This window comes from Enoplosus armatus, chromosome 11, assembly GCF_043641665.1.
Source record: "Enoplosus armatus isolate fEnoArm2 chromosome 11, fEnoArm2.hap1, whole genome shotgun sequence".
NCBI lineage: Eukaryota > Metazoa > Chordata > Actinopteri > Centrarchiformes > Enoplosidae > Enoplosus > Enoplosus armatus.
In genome coordinates, this window is record NC_092190.1 from 3,935,966 (window position 1) to 3,960,386 (window position 24,421).

Below are 24,421 nucleotides of genomic sequence, written 5' to 3' on the forward strand. Positions count from 1 at the left end.
TTGTAGAATGGAGTTATAACTCGACAGACGTTTCGCAGGTGGAACTGATCTGGAAGCAGAAACAACTTATTGCTGGAGTGAAACCCACAGACTGGAGAGAAAATGAATGCAGTGCCAATGAGGGACATTTTAAGGCCTGGATTTTGGGTTTTTTGGGGGGGGCCTTTGTCAGTTACTGAAGCCAGGCTGGGTGGGACTCTTGGACATTTACAAAACATTTTACATTTTCTTTGTCACCAACTTGATATTGTAATGGCCAGATTTTGTTTTTTAAATAAAGGTATTTCAAAACAAAACAAAACCAAAAACCCTGTTATAACATTTTGGAAGCCAATATTGTGCTTTTGACTCCATTACGTCTGTTTGACAACATTAGTTACTACTTACTTTGCAGATTCAGATTATCGATACAACGTGCTTTTATTTTTGGTACTTTAAGTATATTGTGATGCTAAATAAGTACGATTTTGAATGCAGGATTTCTACTTGTAATGGAGTATTTTTACACTGTGGTATTGTTACTTTTACTAAAATAAAAGATCTGAGTACTTCCACCACCACTGCTCTCAATCAAGACACCACCCTCCATGTCTTTAACCCCTAATATTTACATATGGGAACACTGATTCACATGTTGGTGCGCAAGAAGTCAGCGATAGTATAATAAAGCCAGTCCAGCTCACTGGAAAAATACAGTCTATCAATTCTGAACTGGTAACTTCACACTTCAAACTATCCACATTAGCCAGATATTCAAGCACATATTAGCTACCATGAATGCCTGTAAAAATAACCCTATGCTTACAGTTGCACAATATTCAGTATCAACATTTGTATGTTAATGTGAAAGGTGTAACTCCGTTTTAGCGTCTTTCAGATAATTTTCTTGGTTTGTTTTGTTGTTATACGGCCTGTAGTCTGACTCTTCCCCTAATCCAGAATGAGAATGGGTTGAGCCAGACCTTTCTCCAAAGTGTGGAGACTATACGGCCTGCAACAAGTGTTTTCAGCCAGCCAGACAGACACAGTTAGCAGCTAGCTGGTGAATATAGACTTAGACTTAGACTCAGACTTTATTCATCCCACAGCGGGGAAATTTACAAGTCACAGCAGCAAAGACAGAAAGGTGCAGAAACACACAGCAGACAAGCACTGTGTCAATAAGAATTAAAGGTATTTTTTTTAAAAAGAAAAACAATATACAAATAATAAATACAGATATAAAAAAGTATGTACAGATGTGAAGATTTATGTGCAGAATTATGTAGTGCAGTTAAACAGTCTTATAGCAGTCGGAATGAACGACCTGCGGTAGCGCTCCTTCTTACACCGTGGGTGTAACAGTCTGCTGCTGAAGGAGCTGTTCAGGGCCCCCACAGTCTCGTGCAGGGGGTGAGAGGTGTTGTCCATGATGGATGTCAGCTTAGCTAACGTCCTCCTCTCCCCCGCCTCCTCAATGGAGTCCAGCAGACAGTCCAGAACTGAGCCGGCTCGCCTAATCAGTCTGTTGAGCCTCCTCCTGTCCCTGTTCGTGCTGCCCGCCCCCCCCACCCAGCAGACCACAGCATAGAAGATAGCCGAATCTAAATTTAAATGACTAATATTGTTTTTAATATGTAATACCCACTTCAATATTCATATTTGCCAGTTATTCAAGTTTCTTCCGCTTGAGGGTCCGCGGGTCCATTCATTGAGGTTTAAGTCCTTTCTGACTTCATAGCATCTACATCTAAATACAAAGGAAGATTAGAATTATGGAGATTTAAAAAAAAAGAGTCCTGTCATTAGTCAGTGGACTGAGTTTGTACCAAGAAACTGAATGGGTTTCTGGGTTTTGGAGGCCAGTGATGGCTGCAGGACCTTTGCCACATGTTAGGGATTTGGGAATTGACATCCCTGCAGAGCACTCCACTAAAAGCCCACTTTAAACTCTCATCTATAACTCACAGCTTCCAGGATTAAAACTAATTTAACGCTATACAGAAGGCTGATATTGAACGTGTTGCACCAGAAAGCAAATTTTCCCTTCCATAATAATGCCTAGGGAAGCCTTGCAATGACTGTGATGAAGCTGAGGGGAGATTATTGGTGCTGGGGTTCATTTCTCTGCTGCAGTGAGCTTTGGCTGCTGCTCTGTATCATGGGAGTCCCTGAGCCTGGAACAGAAAACCAGATCAGGAGGGAAAAGGAGGGTTAAATCACTGTAATCAACAAGGCTAATCACCATTCATTAAGCACCTGAACGTAACTGCTTTGCAAAATAATTTCTTCATCCATTTCAGGGTGTGGGTTTATATGCGAAAGGCTCAAAAGGGAAGCTGGTCTGATGATAATCCATCAGGCTTTAGTCTGGAGGCAGCAGATGGCAGTGTTGCTATCTGGAAACATGCAGTCTGACAGCAGTGTCGAGGAGAAGGTGTTGTTTTGACAGTACGAAGCTCTGGGCATATGTGCCTCTGAGTAACATGACTGAATGTCAAAAACATGCTCCCACATACTTGAAACACCTTTCCCTCCTCACTTGGGCTCTTGTTTGCAGGATGGGTGCGAAGATTTGCAAGTGTGCAAAATATTTTCCTCACTGGATATTCCCACTGTAATATTCATCAAGACAGGAACACAGGGAATCGTCTCAGCTGTGGTTTTCAACGGCTTCTTAAGGCGGGTGGCTCCACTACAATGCCCGTGAACCCTCAGCAGCTGTTGCTGTAGAGAAGCGCGCGAGTCATTGGTGAAATCGGAGGTGTAGCAAATTCAATACGCGTCGTTGTTTCAAAAAATGCTGCAGCAGAGTTCCTCCAAAATTGACACAGTATCTGAAAGTTCATTGATTTAAACTGCCACGTATGTCGTATCTGGTTTCTACGAAGTCTTGGCTTCAGCTTCCGCCTGCTGCTAGCATTGCTCGCAACTGAATCTGGCGCTTGGTGATTGGTTGCTTCTTACAGAAATGCTCCTTGGGAGTCACAGCGGACTCCTCTCCTTGTTCATCAAAATGTTGCCCTTTGTCAATAAATCCCACGAAAAGACCAAAACCAACGATGAATCGGTTCGTCCATCGATGCTTTCCAACTTTCTGTCCGTGGCACTCATCTGTAAGTCCATTATTTCCTACTGAAGAATCTATGAAAGAAAATGGCTCACAAAGACATTTCTAAAGAAAGGCTAAGTGGTTCCCTAAAAAAAGCTCGGCACTGTAGTTTAGCAAAATGTTGCTGGAACAGGAGTGAATAGAGTATTTGTTTGAGACTGTTTTCAGCTGTATGATACAACAAGAATACAGATTTGGTTCACTAGTGAGCACCAGGATAGTGTATGTGGGGACTGACTGAAACAGAAACTACCTTGCCCATGTTCATGATTGTGAAAGAACATGTCACCCAGTGATTTATTGATGTGTTTTTAATAGTTTTTGGACAACAATGGGGCCTATGGCACAGAGGACTGAGCTGAATCAGGCTTTAGACACACAGGCAATACTTGCAGCAGCTTTTCCTTTAACTTTTTATGTTCAGAGGCTCGTGCCTTTTACTTTTTCATCATAGAACCCGAATTTTGGACACTGCTTTTGTACTGATGAGTTTTATGTTCATCCAAGCCTTGGGAGTGCTGTTTTACTTTTACTTCCACAACCCTGACGCCCAAAATAACCTCCCACTTTACATCTCTATATGGGTGTAATTGTTTTGCACATTACCGTAGTGGAGGCGCCAGCACCTGGTTAAGGGGCACCGCGCTTCACCTTGTCATCACAGAAAGCGCAGTTAATTTGAAATGCTCTCACAGGCGGCTCGGCTCACTCAGAGAGTGTGAATGTAACAGCACGAGACATCCGTTTGGATCGCTAGCTGTAAAAGAACTAACAACAAATGTTGTTTGCAGGATGTTGTGATGTGACATGGTGGCAGGGTTCACTGTCATATCCCCTGACAAGTCATATAATAGGGTTATTGATAATCTGTCACCTCCGGTGCTTTATGTGTTGCTGCGGGTTCAAGTCTGATATTTGAGTGAAAGCGCCTCCAGTGCTCATGGATGTTCACAGCAGCATCCAACTGTACACTTTATTGATGCCGCGCACTATTGATCTGACCTGTTATTTTCATCCTATCTGATTTCCAAAAATGTAAGCAATATTTTTCCTCCGTAGCCTGAAGACCTGTGTGGGCTCACTATTGATATCTAAAAACAGGGCCACCTACTAGACCAGGCAACGTAGTAAAATCTCGGAGCAAAGAGTAACCTTAACCACAACCAGATAAGACACAAGATTGATAAGACACACAGCCGACAACCTTTGATGTCTTTTATTGTTGTGTTCCGTATTCTGGCGTGTGTTATCCCCACGTCAAATCGTTCCTGAGTAAAAGCTTTTAAACAAAAAGCATAAATGAATAAGCTTTTCCTTCCGTACCTCTCACTGTTGCTGACTTCCTGCCTGCTGTGTAACGCTGGACATGTGGCAGCAGGGAAGGGGCAGAGCGCTGAAGTGGCTCTGCAGGATGCACAGTACATAGGATGAAGAATGGGCTAAATGTATCAAGTCCTTTGTGCGAAACACCACCCTGCACGCTATTTCCAAGCTGTAATTGCCACCTGTAATCGTCTGTCCCTGGGCTGCTTCAGACAGTGCATTGTGACACTTCTTTTGACACTCTTTCAAAAGCTATCTCCACAATATGTCGTCTGGGCGTTTTCAAAGAATATTGGGCTCAAGTTAAGGCTTCCTCTTCTTTGTCGGCTTTGATTTTTCCTCTTAGCAGTTGAAGTAGAGAACATTTGATTGCATTAGTTGTCAAGGCACATATCTGACAAATGGTCTTATGCACGTACGCCATGTCTTGGAATCTGCTGCTAATTAATGTGCATGATATGGGCTTGCAGGATACATTCACAATTGGTTCTTGATAAGTCTGCAGAGGATGATAATGTGAATAGAAATTCCCTTTGTTATCTTGTGACTGGTACAAATGGTTGTATAGCAAATGCAATTTCCAAGCCATTTCCTTATCTTTGCCTTGCTTTCCCGTATAAAAGCATTGCTTCTCATATTGTGGAGGAACACGAACACGAGATGAATGACAACTATCCCTTTGTTTCATCTTATAATTGCGGTGGTGTTTTCTCCATTCTCAATGCTTTCTCTTGGAGCACTTCAGCGTGGGTATTCTGAAGAATTTGGGAGTGATGGACACGAGTAGGTGCCCTTTGCATCAGCTCAAAGAACAAAGCAGTGAAAAGGAGCAGTGAGTTGCCTGATTGACAAGCTATAGCCGAGCCCTCTGTGGAGTTGCTAATCTTCCCCTGTGAGTGCTGGAATTATCTTGCTGGACCCACTGCCCTTTCACTGAGAATAAGAAGTCAAGTTTGGGAATTAGACAGCGTAAGGACGTGCTTCATCATGTTTAAGTTGCATAAGGGAAGACTTTTAGGTGAAATCTCATCCATCTAAATAACAAAGTTGGGCTGAATTTACCTACAATTTCCTTCAATCTAGATTTAAACCAAAATTGAACCATACAGTGAGGTAGAGGGGAGGGGATAATAGCTTCCTGGGGGGGAGATTTGGGTGGAAGGTAGAGGTCTTCAAACAGACGTGGAACCCAACCAGGACCAGACGAAAGAACCGGAGTCCTTTGTTTGGACTAAACAGGAGTCGAAAATCTTTAGTCAGCCAATTGAAACACAATAAGTAACTTGTATTTCAGCGTGCTAAGAGATGGTGTCTGCTGCTTTAAGAAACTGCCAATCAACATCGTGATATTGTGGCTAGATGTTCTCCGTCATTTTTGTAATTGTAATGATATTTTGGATTAAAGGAATAGATATTTAGACGTTTTAGGAAATGTGCTTTTGTGCAGAGAGTTAGATGGGAAGTTTGATACCACTCTGTAACCATGAATATGAAGCTACAGCCAGGAGATGATTACTTAGCTTAGCATAAAGACTAAATAAAGAGGGCGAGGGAACACCGTGCCTGCTATTTGTTTGTTTGAACAGTATCACACCTTTAATTACTTTATTTTGTTGCAGTTACCGTCAGCATTTTCTGGTTCAGTTCAATTGTTATTATTATTATTATTTTTTTCAAATCTTGAGTTTCTGAGTTATTTGTTACTAGCTGTCTTCTTACACATACCTACCACGCTTTCAGGGGTTAAGGGGCTGCTTTTATGTGCTTCCTGACAAAATCAGTCATATCACGGGTTAAACCAAGTATAAAGGTCACATTGATTGGTATTCGTTTTTTGGTAATGATTGTTTCTTGGCATATGGTGAGTAACAGTCTTGTTTGTATGGAGAATGTTTACAGATACATGCAACATTTTGTAACACTTGTTGGGACATGGTTTCGACTAGAGTCTGCCTTCCACCACCTTCCTAGACCCTCTAGCCAGGCTTCTGGGCTTGCATATTCCTCAAAATGTCCAACTATTCTTTTAATTATTCTTTTTCCCCCCCCCCATCTTCCTTGATGCTTCAAATCAGCAAAGTGCTCCCATTTTCTGAAATCAGACACTTATCACGCTAAGTGAAATAAACAACGAATGCCTCTTACTGCTTGTTAACCATACTCACATGATTGTTAGTCATTTCCATATTGTGGGAAGGCACCTGTCGTGTTTGTTAAAAATATGTCACCCAGCTGTAGTCTGTCTGTTCAGGCCCCATTTCAATGGTGTCATTTGGTCTAGCGTCTACTCACTCTCATGTCACCAAACAGCTTGAAAGCCTGTTGTGTTGATTACAGAATGCAGAATTATTTTCCTGTTGTAAAAACATATTGAGTCTTTTCACAGAAATAAACAGTCCCACACATCTCCGACACGGAGTTGGGATTGAGCTGCTAGCTGTGCTTGACTGGACGCTAATTCATGTTTCCAGGAAACACAGCTGTTACTTGATAATGAAAATTTGAGGTGAAGTGTGTAGCAACTATTACATGACTATATACTATAATCAACCATGAACTAACCCAAATTATTCTGTGCTGTAGGTGCAGCGTCTTTTAGAGGTTGACTGGTTCTCATTGGTTGATTGATTGTTGATTGAATAAAATCTTCCAATAAGTTGCTGAGTTGTGAGATGAGAGAAAGCGCCACAAAACAAATGAAAGTGTTAGTCGCTTTGTGGTGTAATTTTTGCAGCGACCGATCAGCAGTGACTGACTTATTTTTCCCCATTCATGTCAGTTGACAGAAAACCTGCAGTGGCAGTTATTAAGATTGTTTAATGCTGGATTCTGATTGGTCAATTATGGCAAGAAACTTTCGATTCATGGTTAACGGCTGAATTGTCCCCAGAAAAGAAAAGATAAAAGAGAACAAGACAGAATTGAAGGAGACGGACATGAAGTAAAGACTAAACGGACCACGTTGTGTTTAAAGACTGGTTACTCGAAAATAAGTCGACGTTGACAGTTGCGGGACAGAAACCCCCCCCAATCAGGTGCTTAAACCTGTAATTAAAAAGATTCTCTAAAACGGGAAAGACGTCAGCCACCACCACCACCTCCCCCCCATCTCAGCTACAGATTCACAGCTCCTCAGGTGTTCAGAGGCGCTGTCTCTGAACACAGCGGTCTGAAAAGCGTGGTCCAATGTACAGCTGCATCTGGCAAGACGAGGCAGAGAGGGCAATCGACACTTAGCAAGAGACTCTTTTATTTTGAAACAGGATGAGAACGGCAATGAGAACATTTCTCTGGGACCACAAGAACCACAAAGACAGAAAATTACAGGGGGTGCACCTTCTCCGAGGGCCCTGTTGTTGCTTTAATACGTATTTATCCCTTTGCCCTCCTGACGCTACAGCTGTCTACCTTCACCCACTAAAAAAAACAAACAACAGCCACTGAAGCAGTGTGGTACTCTCGTGAGCCCATGGGGCACAGTTTTCTTTGGCAAAATGTTACCCGAAACCAGCCAGGAAGCCAGGCTTTCAAGGAGATACACCAATCCCTGCTTGAGGAGCGCAGCTGTCCAACTCCTCTCTCAGGCTGGTCTTAAGGGTAGGGAGACTGTGACTGGGCACAGATGTGAGGGCAGTCTGGGGAGCTACTGGGCTCCAACCATTACAGATAGGGAAAAGTGGAGCAAGATCCTGTTCTCCAATCCAGACACCAGCAGCAGGAGCTGGTGAGCGCCTCTCCTAGTTGCCTAGTCGCTACACACTAACTGATAATAGTAATATTGTTACAGGTTGAACCATTAATACAATTGTGTGTCAAAGCCACGGCAAGTAGGAGAGATGAATGAGGACACGTCAACATCAATATTCCCAAAGGAGGTCCCATCATTCACTACTTCACTCCAGCATCAATGGAAATGTTCAGTTTAATATGAATCTTAAGAAGGCTACAGAGTTGATGTTGCTATGGACGCAGTTCCAACTGTGAAATGTAGCGAGGGAAATTAAATCATTTTTAAACCAATAAAATCACTTTTAAGTCAATAATATGTGTCAAATTATTGATTTCTTTAGTAAGTAGTCGTGTAGTAAGCGGCATAAGGTACTTCTCGTCGGGGTCCTACATCACCCTCTCAGGGTTTATTTCCGCAATAATGAAAGCAGATTTAAGAGTCATGATTTCTGTGAATTGATTTAAAACAACCAGAACAGCTGTGTCAGTCTCATCCATGCTTGTTGACATTTTTTTTTGCGGCCTACATTTTCTGTCCATATTTTTTATAGCTTCGGATATTTTTCTGGGCATTCACGTGTACGTGTTCACGAGGGCATCGCTCTCAGCCGGGAAGTGGAAGTCAGAGGAAGCAACGCTTCGAAATAAAAGCAAACAAGAAGCCAAAGAAGCAAATAATCGAATGAAAACATCCTGACAAAAGCGTTAATCAACTAAACTGGATCCAATATTCTAATATATTTCATAAGTAAAAAACAGAGAATAATGAATAAAAAGGCTTTTCACTTGATGTGTAGGGGAATGAGCTTAATATTATGCCTATGATTTACACATCCAGCTGACATGGAGCAATACTATCATTCATTTGGAGTCGTGTTTCTGGCCACCTGATGGATGTACAGGTAGGTTATTTTTAGTTCACCCCAGTGAATATATATATATATAGAAATGAGTTGCAGCTCCTACACTTCTTTTCAATGTGTTGTTATTCCAGTCTGGTCTCTGCTTTTGTCTGAGTTTCCCCAATCTCTCTCTTCCACTTGAGAGCAAGTTGTTGGTTAATTGGAATTTTTTCCCCCCCTGGTGAGCAAGAGGAGACATGCAGACTTGTGACAGGGGTAGGGCACACACACACACACACACACACACACACACACACACTCACACACACTCACACGCTGCATACCAGATCCATTAGTATTTGGCGTTGAGAATATGCTAATTATCATTGCTGTCCATTCTGTACTTGTAATTACTATCATTATGGTGATGGAGTTGATGTAAAGCTGAGCGTGAGAGAAAGCAGGTCAGAGAGACAGAACCATTAACACCAGTCACTTATTTTACTCTAATAATAACGATCAGCATCGTATTGTCATCTCAAGCAGCTCAAGTGCTACCTTTCAGTGCTGCACATACCTGTGCAAATGAACATTCAATCTTAATGCTAAGTTTATAAATGAAGTTTGCTGACGTGTGAAAACCTTGCAGTTCCATTTTGCGACTTATGTTCTGGATGTGGCTGATCTGACCCTGAACTCAAGAACACATGAAAAATGCAATTTAGGATTTTAATTTCCTTTCTCCTTTCTTTCGTTTTTCCTTTCTTTCCTGGCTTACACTAATTCTTCATTTTAAACGTTTTGTATGATAAACACGTAGGACAGAACCTAGGGTTGGGACAAATACATCTGCTATTGGCGATTGGTCCGTCGCCGGTTGTTTTTTTTGGGTGATTTTTGTCATTTTATCTTGCTAATTATAATGATTTGCATCCAAAAGGACGAGTGAGAGCCGCTGCTCAGCAACAGACTCAGAGAGGCAGCGGGGGAAAACAGCCTGCGTAACGGGAATATTTTCTTTTTTTATTAGGCTAAAAAAAGCACGGGGTTGCCGCACAGACACACACACACACACTCACACACACACCTGCGCGAATATTTTAACATATCGCCTGACCCTAGTACAGCCTAGAAGTGTGATCAGATGTTAAAGAAAGTCCCAGAGGCCCTACATAGTCACAGGCATAACTACACAGACTTTTATCTATTCCACCCACCATGTAAAAAGTTATTCATATTTGCGGGATCAGGAGTACTGGTGCACGTGGAGGTGTGGAGAACTGAATGTTAAAATATAGCATCCTGAGAGTGGTGAAATATTTCATCCACAAAGCAAAACTTTAACATTCACGGCCGAGATCAGAGCTATTGTTAACTCGAGACCACACACTGCGTCTACAGATACTCCAGCCACACTTCTCATTCTTCTTGTGCCGCCCCTCCTGGTCCATTTAGATGACAGTGACTTATATAGATGACAGTGGAGCCAAATTAATCCAAAGTCTGGCCAACATAAGGAGACCTCGTCATGCTTCGTGACATCAAAGCCAGGAGGTGCGACAGGCCCACTCAGATAATCACCAAAACCTTTCAAGTGATGCTGTGAGAGTCGGAGAGGTGGAAGTGAAATTAGGCCTGTCTCTGAGGTCATCCCTCTCCCTCCTAAAGCTTGGGACAAAACCTGATAGCTGGCTGAAACAGGCTGCACAAACCATATATAAAGATTGTTTCCACCAGCTTGCAGTTTTTTTTTAGTCTTTGACAGTCAGAACGACTGGTCAGTAACAAATCCCGCAAGAACGCCAACAGTCACGTGTTCTTGCACCAAAACAAACATGGACGGCAACCAGCAGCTTACACTGTTTATATGCAGAGAAGCTAACCGAGCTAGCCATCACACTAGCTGTCTGATGCTAATGTGTTTCTACAACATTCTACCTGTTCATTTACTGGTGGGCTTTTTTACTGATACTCTTGTGTCCTCTGTCGCTGTATTCGGAACTGCCGACTACATACTACGGACAAATGCAGTATGCAGTATGTAGTGCATACAAATCGATTTATTTTGCAGTATGCCCAGCCAGGCTTTGCCAGTTTCCGGTTTTGGAAAGCAGAAGTGATAATCGTGCGGGTATCATCACCTTACGTAAGAAACTTTTAAATGAGGCCTTGTAGATCAAATAACGAGTGAAGATTCAGTAACTGGGTTCCTTATTTCTCGCCTCAGATTTGTTCAGGAACAGATTTCGGTGACTGCTGAGGCGAAATAAGTGGAAAGTTTACGTAACGTTCATGGCAATCCAATATCAGAGCTTTGCATCGTGGGACACAGCATGCGAGGTAGACTGGTCTGATGCGTACTGGAGAGTTTTTCCAAATCAGTACGACATCCGAGTGTTTTTGACATACTGTATATTTTGCTTTTGTTTGCATACTGCATACTACATATGCTACATTTTGGCCAAATCAGTACATACTGCTAGTACAGCAGGCGGTTTCCAGTACAGCCCATATGAACTGTACACTAGTCCCATGGGGACTTAATGTTAGTCTTTACTGGTGATTTTCTTCTTAGCAATTTGACGGCTGGTATATTCTTGTTCTCGTTTCCTTGTTTCATTTTAAAAATTGCCTTTTGTCTAACTGCTGATGGTATCTCATCTTTTGCACCTACTCACATACTGAGGGCAGGGGATTCTCATATATTTAAGTTTAAATAAATGTTATTTGCTGCTCTGCATTTTTTTTTACACTCCTGCGTAAGTCTGTTTTCAGTGTGAGCTGGAAAAAAACAACAGTGGAAGTAGCAGTGAACTGCATTTGGATCGACAGCTCGATGGACAGCCAAGTGTGGGAGTTGTCGGAGGCTCATGGCGGCCGAGCAGTGTTTCGTGTATTTCTAGCCCAAGTGTGGAAACCTCCACAGGAAGCGTTTCATCAGTGGAGTCCCACCCTGTCACTTGGCTAGACTCAGTTCCACCTGCGTCCGTGTATAGAAGGTTTATTTGGTCTTTTTCCCAGAATAGCTGAAACACGTTCCTACTGTTTTCTGCCTGTCGTTATCCAGTATTTGATATTTTAGAAGCCTAAACAAGCCTGAATTAGTTGTACTTACTGTTGCATGTTTTTTAATGTACTTTAATTAGTTTAGAAAGTATGCCTCATCCTCAACCACGCTGGTTCACTGTCTGCAGGCTGTCATTATTTGTACAATGAGTGCCTGAAATAATTGTTGAACAGCAGCAATCTCCGAGATGCTGCTCGCCTCTGTGAGTCACAAACCTCTCCACCGGCACACGCATACCGCAGCTGCATTATATCGGGAGTTTCATGCTGTGAAAATAAAACAATATTGCAGTCATTATACACATTTGTACATTGAATCATCTAATATTTTAGTTTGCAAACTCAGTCAAGTAGCTCTCACGCAGGAAGTTAAAAGTGTGCTTAAAAGAGCATCTCATACGCTGCAGCTCATTAACTCCGAAGTTTGGTGGAAAGAAACTTTGTCTTCGACTTTTCATAAACCTAAAAACAGTCCCTGTGCTCCCAGGAGTTTGTGTAGGTGGCCCTGAAGTCAAAACAGAAAGTACTGAATCTAATGAATAAACAGTGGAGGTGATTCGAACCACTTCATCTCAGTTCGCAGTTTTTTTTTTAGACTAGTGTGTGGTTGTCTGTGTGTTTCTGTGTGTGTGTGTGTGTGTGTATTAGGGTCTCAGGGACAAAGGAGGGAGAAATTCAAATACATGGAGAGCAACAGCTGGTGAATGGGAAACATGTGAATCGATCTGGCATGAGTCCCAGCTGTGAGGCCGTTCCCAACATGGAGTCATCACTTTACTTCCATCATTCCATCACATCAAACTGATAGATGTTCACTTATCACAACTTGTGTCTGTTACTGTATATTTTCTGCCCAATTTATCATGATTGGTATGTTAATTGTTAATTATGCAACGCGACCTCTATTAACACAGATGGAGCCCTCTCAATAGCCTGCACAGCTCATCTCTGTGAGGATGAATGCAGCAATTAACATACCAAAAGGTTCTGTGACTAGCACGACCATTTTGATATGTGGCCACACAAATTGGCCACTCGCTAAACCCCAGCGATCGTCCAATCTTAGCTTTGTGACCGTAACTAAGCATGTAGGTCAAAAGCCAGTGGGCAGCATAGAATCAGCTAACTGCGAATGGTGGATCTTTTACTTCAGTAAAAGTACCAGCGCAGCAATGTTAGAATAATCAAGTAAAAGTACTTCATTCAAAATCCTACTTGAGTAAAAGTACAGAAGTATTATCAGCAAAATGTACTTAAAGTATCAAAAGTAAAAGTACTCATTCTGCCGAAAAATAGATTAGATTGTTAATACTGATGCATTAATGCATGAGTAGCATTTTACTGTTGGCAGTTGTGATGGAGCTGGTTTTGACTGCTTTATCAGGCAGTTTACTCCAGTGGTTCCCAACCTAGGGGTCGGGCCCCTCCAAAGGGTCACAAAATAAATGTGAGAGGTGGTGAGATGATTAATGAAGATGAATGAAGAAAGAAAAGCAAAGTTCTGCTACACAATCTTTGCTTTTTTGTGAGTTTTATCTCTTTGGTTTGGAGGGGAAGTATGGAACATCTGAAAAAATGCAAAGAGGCTACTTTTCTGTAAGGGGCCACCAGCCAAAAATGCTGGAAACCACTGGATTGATCTAAAAAAACAAAAAAAAAAACTAGCGGTTTAATCTCAAAAGCAGTGCATTGTATTTCATATACTGATCATGTGCTTTTATGTAAAATCTTAATCTGTCTAAATCTAAATCTAAAGCTGTGTAAAGTACAAAGTAACTAATACTCAAGTAAAGTACCTCAAAATTGTACAGGACCTGAGTAAATGTACTTTGTTACTTTCCACCACTGCTAACTACATCGTATTGTGGGGTTAGGTTTCGTCAGAAAGCAGCCTTGTTGAGGACTGGGAGCCGCTCCCACATGCTTCTATATCAGAGTTTAGGGTAACATTAGCGGTTCTGTCCGGCTCTTTATTGGATTTGAGCAGCGTATCTGAGAGACATTTGCAGAACAAGTCCTCATCAACTCATTCTCTGGTAAAAGTGCAACATATTGGAAGATTAGGGCCTAAATCTAACCTTCATGTGTAACATTAAGCAGTTAAACAAACCTATGTTAAAAGGAAATAACATTAAATGTGGCCCTACATTTTTTCCTCATAATCAGCTGCTATTGACTACCTTACATTGTTTCCATGTCTTCTATGGATCAGCAACTTGTGAGATGTTGCTGACTCTTATTTCCATCATAACATGGTGCTAAATGATCACGTTATCATGCACGAGGCCATCAAATGTATATTGCCGACCATTTTACAGCTACAACCTCCAGGCGACAAACGAAAAGCTGTTGTTGTCTGCTTCTGTCTCAAATCAAGGACATAATGTTTCAAAAAAGTACCACAAATAACAACACGAGCTGCTAGAGTGCACAGCTTGACAGGCATAGCAACAGTAACTAGGAGGCATAGTTACTGCGCATAGTTGGCGCGGACAGGATACTTAAATCTCTTGGTCAAGGCTAGGGAAAGATGAGGGTCCAAACACTTGAACCCACCTCAACGCTCACGCCCCACCGGATGCTGCCACAATGAATATAATTGCTAATGCGTTGTAATGTAGGGCACAAGGTTGTTCTGTATCCACAGCATTTCACTGAACCGTGGACCAAAAGGGGGCACTGGTTGGACACTGAGAGAGAGACCGTTACCTGACAGTCCGGCCCTCACAGCCCATCAACACTGGTGGAGTGTGGCAGGTGAAAAGCACAGCACGAGGCATGTACCAGCCTTTTGATACAAAGCTGTTATAGATGTTTTAGGTAGACGTTGAAATAATAATAATAATAATAATAATAATAATAATTGCATGTTACAGTTTCACACATGGGCTACAGTTTTGCCACCATAGAAACGTACGTACTTCTGTATAACTTACCTTGACTCATGAGTCTATGTATACATTTGTATGGCTGCCTATATGCATGCATGTGTATGCAGGTTCACAGATATTAGTGCTGGTCTGATGTAACTATATGTGTATATTCAAAAACCTAGTGTCAAATATTTATCCCTGACCTTTTTATCTATAGTATGATGCAGAGCTGTAGACTTGAGACTTGAGACTCGAGTTGTGAAACTGAAGACTTGCGACATGACATGATTTTTTTTTTTTTTTTTTACTCCTCTGAGACTTGAAGACTCGACTTGACTTGAGGGCAAAAAAGCTGAGGAGACTTGACCTCGGATCAAAAAATATTGAACAATGCTGTGATGTGCAGTTTTGCCTTTTGCTGCCGCTACCTGAACTGCATTAATGAATAATGAATAATGTGGCAGGAATGCACAGGCGATGTTTCCATAATGTTTTATGTGATGAGAGTTTTGTCACGTTAGACAGGAGGTAAATAATCCTACAACACTGATGGGAGCCGGGACAGGAAGAAGCCATCAGTTGAACCCCCAGTCATTGTAGTCACTCCTTCTGGAGCAGCTGCTTGTAGACTTGACTCCAGTCTCCAGGTTTAAACTATAAAACTACCATCCCCTCAACTTTTCAGGAATCAAATTCCCACTGGTTTACACCGGTCCCCCCTTAGATTACACCCTAAACAAAACTGTTATGAGAGCTGATTTCAAAACCCTCGTGTGCACTCAGCAGCAACAGTTAGCAATGCCGGTGCACTGGCACTGAATACTTCAAAAAACAAATAAACACAGCTCACCCCAAGAGTGGTAAGGAAAACATCATGTGTAAAATTGCTAAATTGCAGTCATATGCATCAAGTGCAAGTGCGAGTTTGACTTGAATCTGCTTAATGGTGTGCACACCTCGTTGAAAAAATACGATCAATTCGCACAAAATATAACACTAAACACATCTGCGCTCTCCTCACCTCTGTCTCTTCTGCATTCCACAATTCCAGTAGTCACCCCAGTAGAAAGATTACCATTAGACAAGTGACATGACTGGCCGAGAGGATGATGATTGACCGCCACAATCCTACATTTTATACTTATTCATATTCATGTATTGAGTCACTTAAGGTCACGGCAGCTGAGGCTCCCTTTTGTGCAATGCACCTAAATGGGAGAAAAGAGCAGGTGCACTTCACTGCCCTCACTGTCTGTGTGCACAAGACCCAGAGCTGGGTTGTTGTTGTTATTGTGCGGTTACAATAGGGCCATTCATGTGATTTCTAGAGCTGTTCCTCAATCCAGGCTTAAAACTGAAGCGGACTGTACTTTTTAAGTTGCTGTTTCTGAACTTGGGACTTCTCCCTTTGGACTTCTGTGGACACCTTTAAAATCAGCTCAAGACCCACGTACCTGTATAGACTTGTCAGGTCAAGTCGATTTTGTTCGTATAACCCAATATCACAAATCACAAATTTGCATCAGGGGGCTTTACTTCTGTCCAGCATACGACACCCTCTGTCCTTAGACCCTCGTTTCGGATGAGGTAAAACTCCCAAAAAACAAACTCTTTTAACGGAAACCCTTTTAAAAAATGGAGCAAACAGAAGGTTAAAGACAGGCAGTGGTTTGTAGCCAGTAGGCCTGTAAGTATTAGGTTTAATAGACTCGTGAGATTTAGACCAACCTGCCGGACGGATAGTAGTAACAGGTACAAGGTTATCAAAAATAGTAGGTGAGAGTTAAGGCGAAAAGATGAGTCTTAAGTTTGGATTCAAAGGCCTCAACAGAGTCAGACTGATGTCAACAGGGAGGTTATCCTAGAGGAAGGGGGCGTGTTAGGAAGAGGCCCTGCAGCCAGCTGATGTCTTTGTAACAATGGGGATGGACAGGAGGCCTGTACTCTGAGAGTGGAGAGCACGGGATGGGATATATCCATCTGACATGGACAGGGAGCCGATGAAGGGAAGCTAAAATTGGTGTGATACAATCAAATTTTCCAGTTTTCGTTAAGATCCTAGCTGCTGCATTCTGAACCATTTGAAGCCTTTCTAGTACCAGCATGCAACAAAACGTTACAACAATCAAGTCTGGATGAAACAAAGGCGTGAACCAGGATCCAGCCTAGGACAGAAAATGCCTGCTTTTAGTTGTGTTGCGTAGGTGGAAAAAAATGCCGTCTCGGTGATGTCATTAATGTGCCGATCAAAAGAGAGGGTAGGATCAAACGTAACACCGAGACTCTTGGCTGTCGAGCTCTGAGGGATCACACAGTTGTCAAGACCTGCCTCCGTGTAATGTTCAGCTTACTTTATGATTTCTTTCTTTCTTTCTGGATATGCTGTATATAAAAAAAAGAGTTGTTCATACTTACCTCTCTCAAACTCAAAGGGCTTTGTTTAATTGAAACTTGAACTGAAATGGCATAAGCTGAATGTGGCAAGTTATGATTTGCTGCTTTTACCCCTGCTGAGTAATAAAATGCCCTAATCACTATAACTTGTGTCCAGACTGGTCAAGAAAATGATTTGGTCTAAAATTGCAGAAAACTGCAGTCTTGCAAGGAAGTTCATGTGTGAAAAGGAGCCATTAATGTAAATTACACATACACTGACTTAAATTGGCATGCACCTCCTCCGATCTCTCTCTCTCTCTTCTAACCCCAGCGTGGCCTGTTGGGATAACTACTTCGCCCAAGTGCAAAGATTACCATTAGGAGTTAAGTAGTTGAAACAACACGTCCAGTGGAGTGCAGAACACACGAGGTGCTTGAAATGGAAAGTCTCCTTAAACCTTATCCAAATGAGGGCGAACCCTGTGTGGTGGTTACACAGTGTTTAGGGTTAGGGTTAGGGTTAACCCAAAAAAGCAATGCAGTGGTGGGCCAGTGAGTTTAGTCTTCACCTGCTGTGTCTGCGAGGGAAAAGATCATTACTGAACTTTATGGGATGCTTCTTTTCGATGCCTCCAGGATTACAGATGCAAGCCACAACGAAGTGCGAGGTGGTGGAGGCATCGCTGCATGATTTGTTCACTGTCAGTGGGTCTTTCATTACCTTGGTTTTAATGTGCACAAGAGAAACTGCTTTTTTTGTACAGCGTTATAAAAACCTTCAAGGAACTATATAAAGTGTACACCACAGTTGTACTTTTAGTACCTTTTTATGCAAAAATATTACAACATAGAACATCCAACATAATGCAAAGTGATAATCTTGTCCTAAGATGTAATTGTGCTCATGTCAAATTACTATATAAAGCAGAACATGTGCATGCAATTCAAAGATAATGCTGAGTAAAACATAACCTGCTTCCAAACCTTAAAGATCAGAGACTTGACACAAAAAACAGTGGAAAAGTAGGTCAACATGGGAAAAAAAAAAAGTAGCCATTAAATGCAAAAAAATAAAAGAAGTGTGAAATTTTCTTTTCTTTTGTTTGCGCACAGAGCACAGGCACTGAGAGGCCTACAAAAGGAGGAGCACCACATACCAAATAGTTTTCTTTGAAAATATCTGTGCGGGTAGTTTTGAATGGATAAGCAGTACAAAATAAATACATTTGCATAAACTACAAATTGTGCCTGGTTTAGACTGACTGTCAAAGTCCCTCTGTTCGTTTCACTCCTGACATCCTGTCTTCACATTGCTAACATGTCCTCATGAGTGCTCAGAGGGCACCGATTGGTTCTATAGTATAATTGCCACTGACTCTAATGTTATAAGCTATTGAATGTGGCAAACAAGCTGCTTTTACTGCTGCTGGGATTAAAGGAGGTACCGAAAACTTCATCATTCACTTCAAGCATGTCAGCAAAATGACGCCTGAAATTGCAGTCATTTGCTGACTTGCAGTTAAGTAAGTTCATAAGTACTGAAAGGAAGTAAATGCAAAAGGCATGGCGACAAAAAAGAAAGAAAAAAAAACCATCCAAACATCTGCACTTGTGATCTGAATCTGTGCACGTTACCTCGCCAAGTCGTATACATGTGGCCAGCGGCTGCAGCGTACACCAGCCTCTTGCTATGGCAGCTTGTGTCAACAATGCATGATGTTGAGATTGATGCATGACTTTTCATGACATCAGATGCAAATATAAGTTTTTCTTTTTTGCTATTTAATTGATGTTTGTGTGTAGCAACTGCCCATTCACATGTTTATGGATATAACCACCGCTACCTTTGCCTCTTAGCTTTGCTGTCAGCTGGAGGAAAGTTGGGCCATGAGTCGAGGAGTACGTGATTAGCGCGACCATGTGTAAAGCCCTCTATGCTGTGTGGTCAGATGTAGTATTCCTTCAATTGTTTCCACCACTCTTCTTACAAGATTCATGCGGAATTCATCAAAATTAGCGCAGCACATATTTGGATGAGCAGAAGAAAGCATAGGCATGGTGTGTTTGTAACTCGTGACCATATTGTGCAATTGCAGTAAAGTTATACTCCAAGCCATCCAGCTAAATGTAAAGTAATTTCACTTATACTCATATGGTACATTTAAATGCCCGTAAGTAAGCGAATTCTTCTTTATCTAACTGCTTTTTATTTCTGGACACGATTTAGGTCAGCTGCATATTTTTCATTTTTTATTTCTTAAACACCAGCCGTTTGCCGCACCGACAACATATAACATTGTCTAGCCTTCAAAAGGAGTGATAGCTGCCAACTTTGTCAAGTTTTTCAACCCCTTTAGCAGCTACATTAAAAAAAAAAGAAGAAGAAAAAGAAACAAGCAATACATCTTTTCACCTGCCAGTAAAGTGCCTCTCCAGATCCCACCACCTGCATGTGATCCATCAAACTAGTGACGCAACAAGGATGTTATCCCTCACTGGCTTCCCACCTGCAAACACCACGAACAATGTTGGACTATTGATCAAAATTACTGCTGGGCTGCCACGGGAAAGAAGACACGAGGTGTCCCTGGAGACCCTGTTTAAACTTAACTAAAGTCAAGCCATTTTACAACAGAGGATTAACAATATATTCACTTTTATTATTAAATTATACATCTATACAATAGATCCTTAATAAAACTGCAGCTATACAAATCATTAAGAAGAAGTAACCACGTGATATTACCCATTGCAATAAAACCAAAACACTCCGAGAGGTATGTATTCATTCATGACACTGGAGATCTGCAGACTATCACATCTCGAGATATACTTAGACAACAAGGACATGCACAGACGGGGTCCAAAGGATCAAGACCCCATCTTTCGACCAAGCCACTCTCCTGTGTCACTTTCAGTCATGTCATCTTTAGCCATGGAAGCGGCGGTGCCCCAGGGTGATATTGTTCGTCAGTCGGTGTTTCCATCCATCTGTCCATCCGTCAGTGCATTGGTCTAAAAATTGGAATTGTTGGACTGCGTTCCTCGACATGTTGTACAGACATTTATGATCCCAAGAGGACGGATTATAATGAAAACACTTTAGTTCAGGATCGGGATACTCAAAAACAATTGCCGAATTCCGGTCAGCCTCAGATTCAGCTTTTCTTTGGGCTTAACCCTTGTGTTTAGCATGTTAAGCTCAAAGTGTAACTGATGTGGACAAAGACAGCTAACCTGCCTGAGAGCAGCTGAAGCTAACGGATGATGATAAACTAAATCTGATGACGCAGAGCTGAGCCTGATTTTGGAATTTAGGTAACATTGCTTTTCCTCTAGTATTCTTTATGTCCCTAATAGTGGTGAGGATCTAAACTATAAAAAAAAAAAGCAAAGACGTCTCCATTTTCCATCCATGCTTTATTTTTGCTGAAATTTGAATGTGTATTACAGGCTCGCAGGACCACGTGGTTGACTCTAGCCTTTTTTTTGTCTCAACCAGTGAAATACCTATATAAAAAGTATTCTCATTGAAATATATAGAAAACACCACTTATCCCTGTAATCCAAATAATAAATAAACAAGGTAACATAGTGGTCTTTTTCTTTGCTGCAAAAAGCTCTAAGCACTGCTGGCTAGCGCTGCAAAATAATGGACAAACTAAACGTTACTTTGAAGTACTTCTTGAGTTTGGTATGCATCAGGTCTACACTGGTTTGTATTACTTCCGAGAAATGTCACAGCCTGGCAGTCTCAGTCCGACACCGACTGGAAGGCCTACCTTGTCCCGGCTAACTTGGCTTTTGCATATCACCAAGCTAATAAATGAGATAAAAGCATTACAACCTTAAACAGTGGTACAAACTCACTCAAGTACTGTGACAAAATGTAGTAGTGTAGGTTGTGACTTACTGTGGGTGTACGAGCCCCAGTAAACCTGCTGCTGTGTTGTTTCATACTAGTGCAAACTTGACTCGCCTCGCATGCTGGTTTAACCAGTTTCTGTGAGGATTTACTGAACTCAACACTTCCTGTACATGTCAAACTGCTGCCCGTCTGCCAGAGAACACCGAAGAGACCACTTGCGAGTTTCGTGGTTTGCCAGATTTTTTTTCACATACCGGGATCAGTATATGCAGTGGCTTTCGGCCTGTAGATGCTTTTACTGGCTGTATGCAAAGTGTTGGCGAGACACAATATGCACAAGTGTTTTTTGGATTTGATGTTCTTGAAGAATAATGAACAAGCAGAATTGCTATATGTCTGTGGCCTGAATGGTGTACAATTCTTTCTTAGGGACAAGACTTGGAAACCTGAAACACAAAGAAACTTTTTTTTGTTGATAATTTCCATGCTACTTCAAACAACTCAGTGAAACATTACTGAGAGTCGCCCATTACTAATGGTCAACTGGCGGATATTGTGCATGACTGGGAAATTCAAATGTCCTTTTTCTTCTATGTAGTGTGAGGTGCAGAACTGAATGGCGATAAGCCCCTCTCTGTGTTAATGCGACTGCTTTTGTGCAAATCACAGGAATAACTTCTAATGTGTTAAAATAAAAACTTGTATGCAAATTAGGCACTCATACAGTATAGGCAGTATTGACCCTTTTTCTTCTTCTACAACATTCACCACCACTGGAAAAAACAAAGACAGCAGCGAATGCACGCATATCTTACAGGCCCGGCCTACATTTCCTGCCTTGCAAGTACAATTTAGTGAGTCCCACGGAAATGTGGAAATATTCAGCATTTGAGGGTTTCCAACAAAATGTTTTTAGTTGTGCGCATTCAGGATGGACAGCAGCTTTCCCTCGCTGCACTCATGGCGTCCCTCTGTCCAACCCTGCAGAACATTCATCTTTTGCTTTACACATTTTGCAATGACAGAAACCACAGCAGCTTGATTCTGACAGTTTCACCAACATCAAATACACTAACAGCCGTAAAGATTCAGCCACTTGACTACAGGCTACAGGCTTCTGCAGTGTTCCTGAGAGACTTCCAGGGCACACAGATGTTTTGTTGTAAGAAATCCTGCAGCCGCGCATCCGCCTGCTAGTCCTTTATAAGAGAGAGGTAAGTTTGTGGCTTAGGTCCACAGAGTGCACACTGTGGTCAGATGTAGTATTCCTTCATGTTGTCCCTGACTGAGTTGTGGAGGTGCAGCTCTGTCCTGTAGTCCGTGTACATGCTGTGTCTGTTCTCCTCTTTGATGCTGCTGCTGCTGCTCCTCTGGGCGCGCCGCTGCTGGTAGAGGAGGCGGCTTATCACAGCCAGAGCACACACAGCGATGAAGACCACCGCTGTGACCACACCTGAAAACAAAGCAGGGAGGACGGGTTAATAGGTACCGGGGAACAATGCCGTCAACCGGGGATGTCCCCCGTCAAGTTTCTCCTGATCCTGATCTAAATTGGTTGCAGTGCGTTTGCTTTGACTCAGTTGTCACAGTTTAACTGTGCATGAATTCCTACCTTGAAACACAAAATGCTGTGCTTAGTATGGAATCCTACACCACATAGCAGCCTAATATTAACCCAGTGTTTAGATGCTTATTATTGGACATATAGGGATGCTTAAGTCAGTGGGAAGGGTTATTACTTTAATAACACTGCCCAGCTGAGAAGCATAATTGGTAGTTATTTCACCCTTGATGTACTGGGGTTTATTTCTTACGCTAACAATGTAATTGCAGTGTCCTTGATTGTTGTAACTTTGCAAGCATTAGAATATTTAAGAGTTCTACTTAACCTAGCAGTGATTGAAATATAAATATAAAATATATTAGCATGCTGGGTTTAAAAAACACCAACTTTGTTGTCGACGCAGAACATAATTTGATGCACCGAAGAACCATGAAAACCATGATTTTAACAAGGGTAATATGTAGGATTTACATCACGTATGAATAATGACCATGAGGCCATACAAATAATCAGGAGGAAGGAATCATAATACAACACCACGTGAAAGCTCAAATATCGAATTTGCTTTTCTAAACATGAAATGACCATCGAGCACTTTGATCAGAGGGAGTTATTATTGGACTGCATCCTTTGATAATGCATCGATGACGGAAAATGTTCTGATGATCTGACAAACATGTTATTAACAAGTATTTATGCATGCCCTCCTTTAATACATTTTTTCATTTTTTTTCATGCAAAATTAGTTTTTAAACCCGAAATGAACGTTATAATGAATGAATATATTAAATTTGCAGACACCAGGTCATTCGTTTGCTTGATAACCTCTGTTTTCCACCCAAACCCCCCCCCCCCCGAAAGCTTATGTCCCTTCTCCTTAAAATCGCCAACAACATAACAGCTGAAGTGGAGAGAGAAGTCAAATGCACAGCTATGGTTTTCGAAAGCACACAGGGATCCTTTAACATTATCAATATCAACTTAAATTTAATTTCGAACAAAACAGTCTAAGTGGCAGTAATGAAAATGAGCTTGAGCTGAGTAATCATGAGACCAGAAACAAACAAAAAAAAAGGAATTAAGATGGATGCAAATGGAGAGAATGACAAATAACAAACAGCTGGGACTCATTTTCAATTAACCAAAGACAAATAAACCAGCGCGGACGACAGAAAAACAGACCTGCTATGACAGCCAAATCCTTCTGGGTGCCGTTTCCATGCTGCTCCTTATCTTTGTTTGCTGTCACAGTTTGATCTGGAGAAGCAGAGAGGAGAAACAGACACATTTATTAATGTCAACATCATGCAGGAGACGCACGTGTGACGATAAGATCTCAGGAATCTCTGGTTGTCATCTTCACCCGGGTGAAGTGTAGTTTGTCACACTTCGCTGCCTCGCTCAAGAATTACACATTACATGATAACCAAATTGGTTTCAGTTTCTCGGCAACTCCCTGTATAAGCACCCACATATGAGTCTTTTTTTTTTTCCCTCTGGTTGGTCAGGTGACTTTAAATGTCACTGACATCATCTCGTCTTAATATCATCCACGCGCTGAACCCTGGCGATGACGGAGGGTTAAGCTGATGTGTTTGGGGCATGATAGTGAATGAGCTTTATAGCAAGTGGCTGTTTCATGTGGCTGCCAAAACAATGACAAACAACATTTCCATAATGCTCTGAATG

The 24,421-nt window shown here is 41.7% G+C and overlaps 1 protein-coding gene across 1 annotated transcript in view; it reads right to left on the reverse strand.

The window, feature by feature from the left end:
- Nucleotides 1-22,421: 22,421 nt before the first annotated feature.
- cntnap5a (contactin associated protein family member 5a) overlaps nucleotides 22,422-24,421 on the reverse strand; it is a 67,931-nt gene continuing 65,931 nt past the window's right edge. The window contains exons 23-24 of the mRNA XM_070915363.1: nucleotides 23,915-23,989; nucleotides 22,422-22,621 (exon numbers count right to left, since the gene is read on the reverse strand). Coding sequence (XP_070771464.1) covers nucleotides 22,422-22,621; nucleotides 23,915-23,989 — 275 coding nt within the window. The remainder of the gene's footprint in view (nucleotides 22,622-23,914; nucleotides 23,990-24,421) is intronic.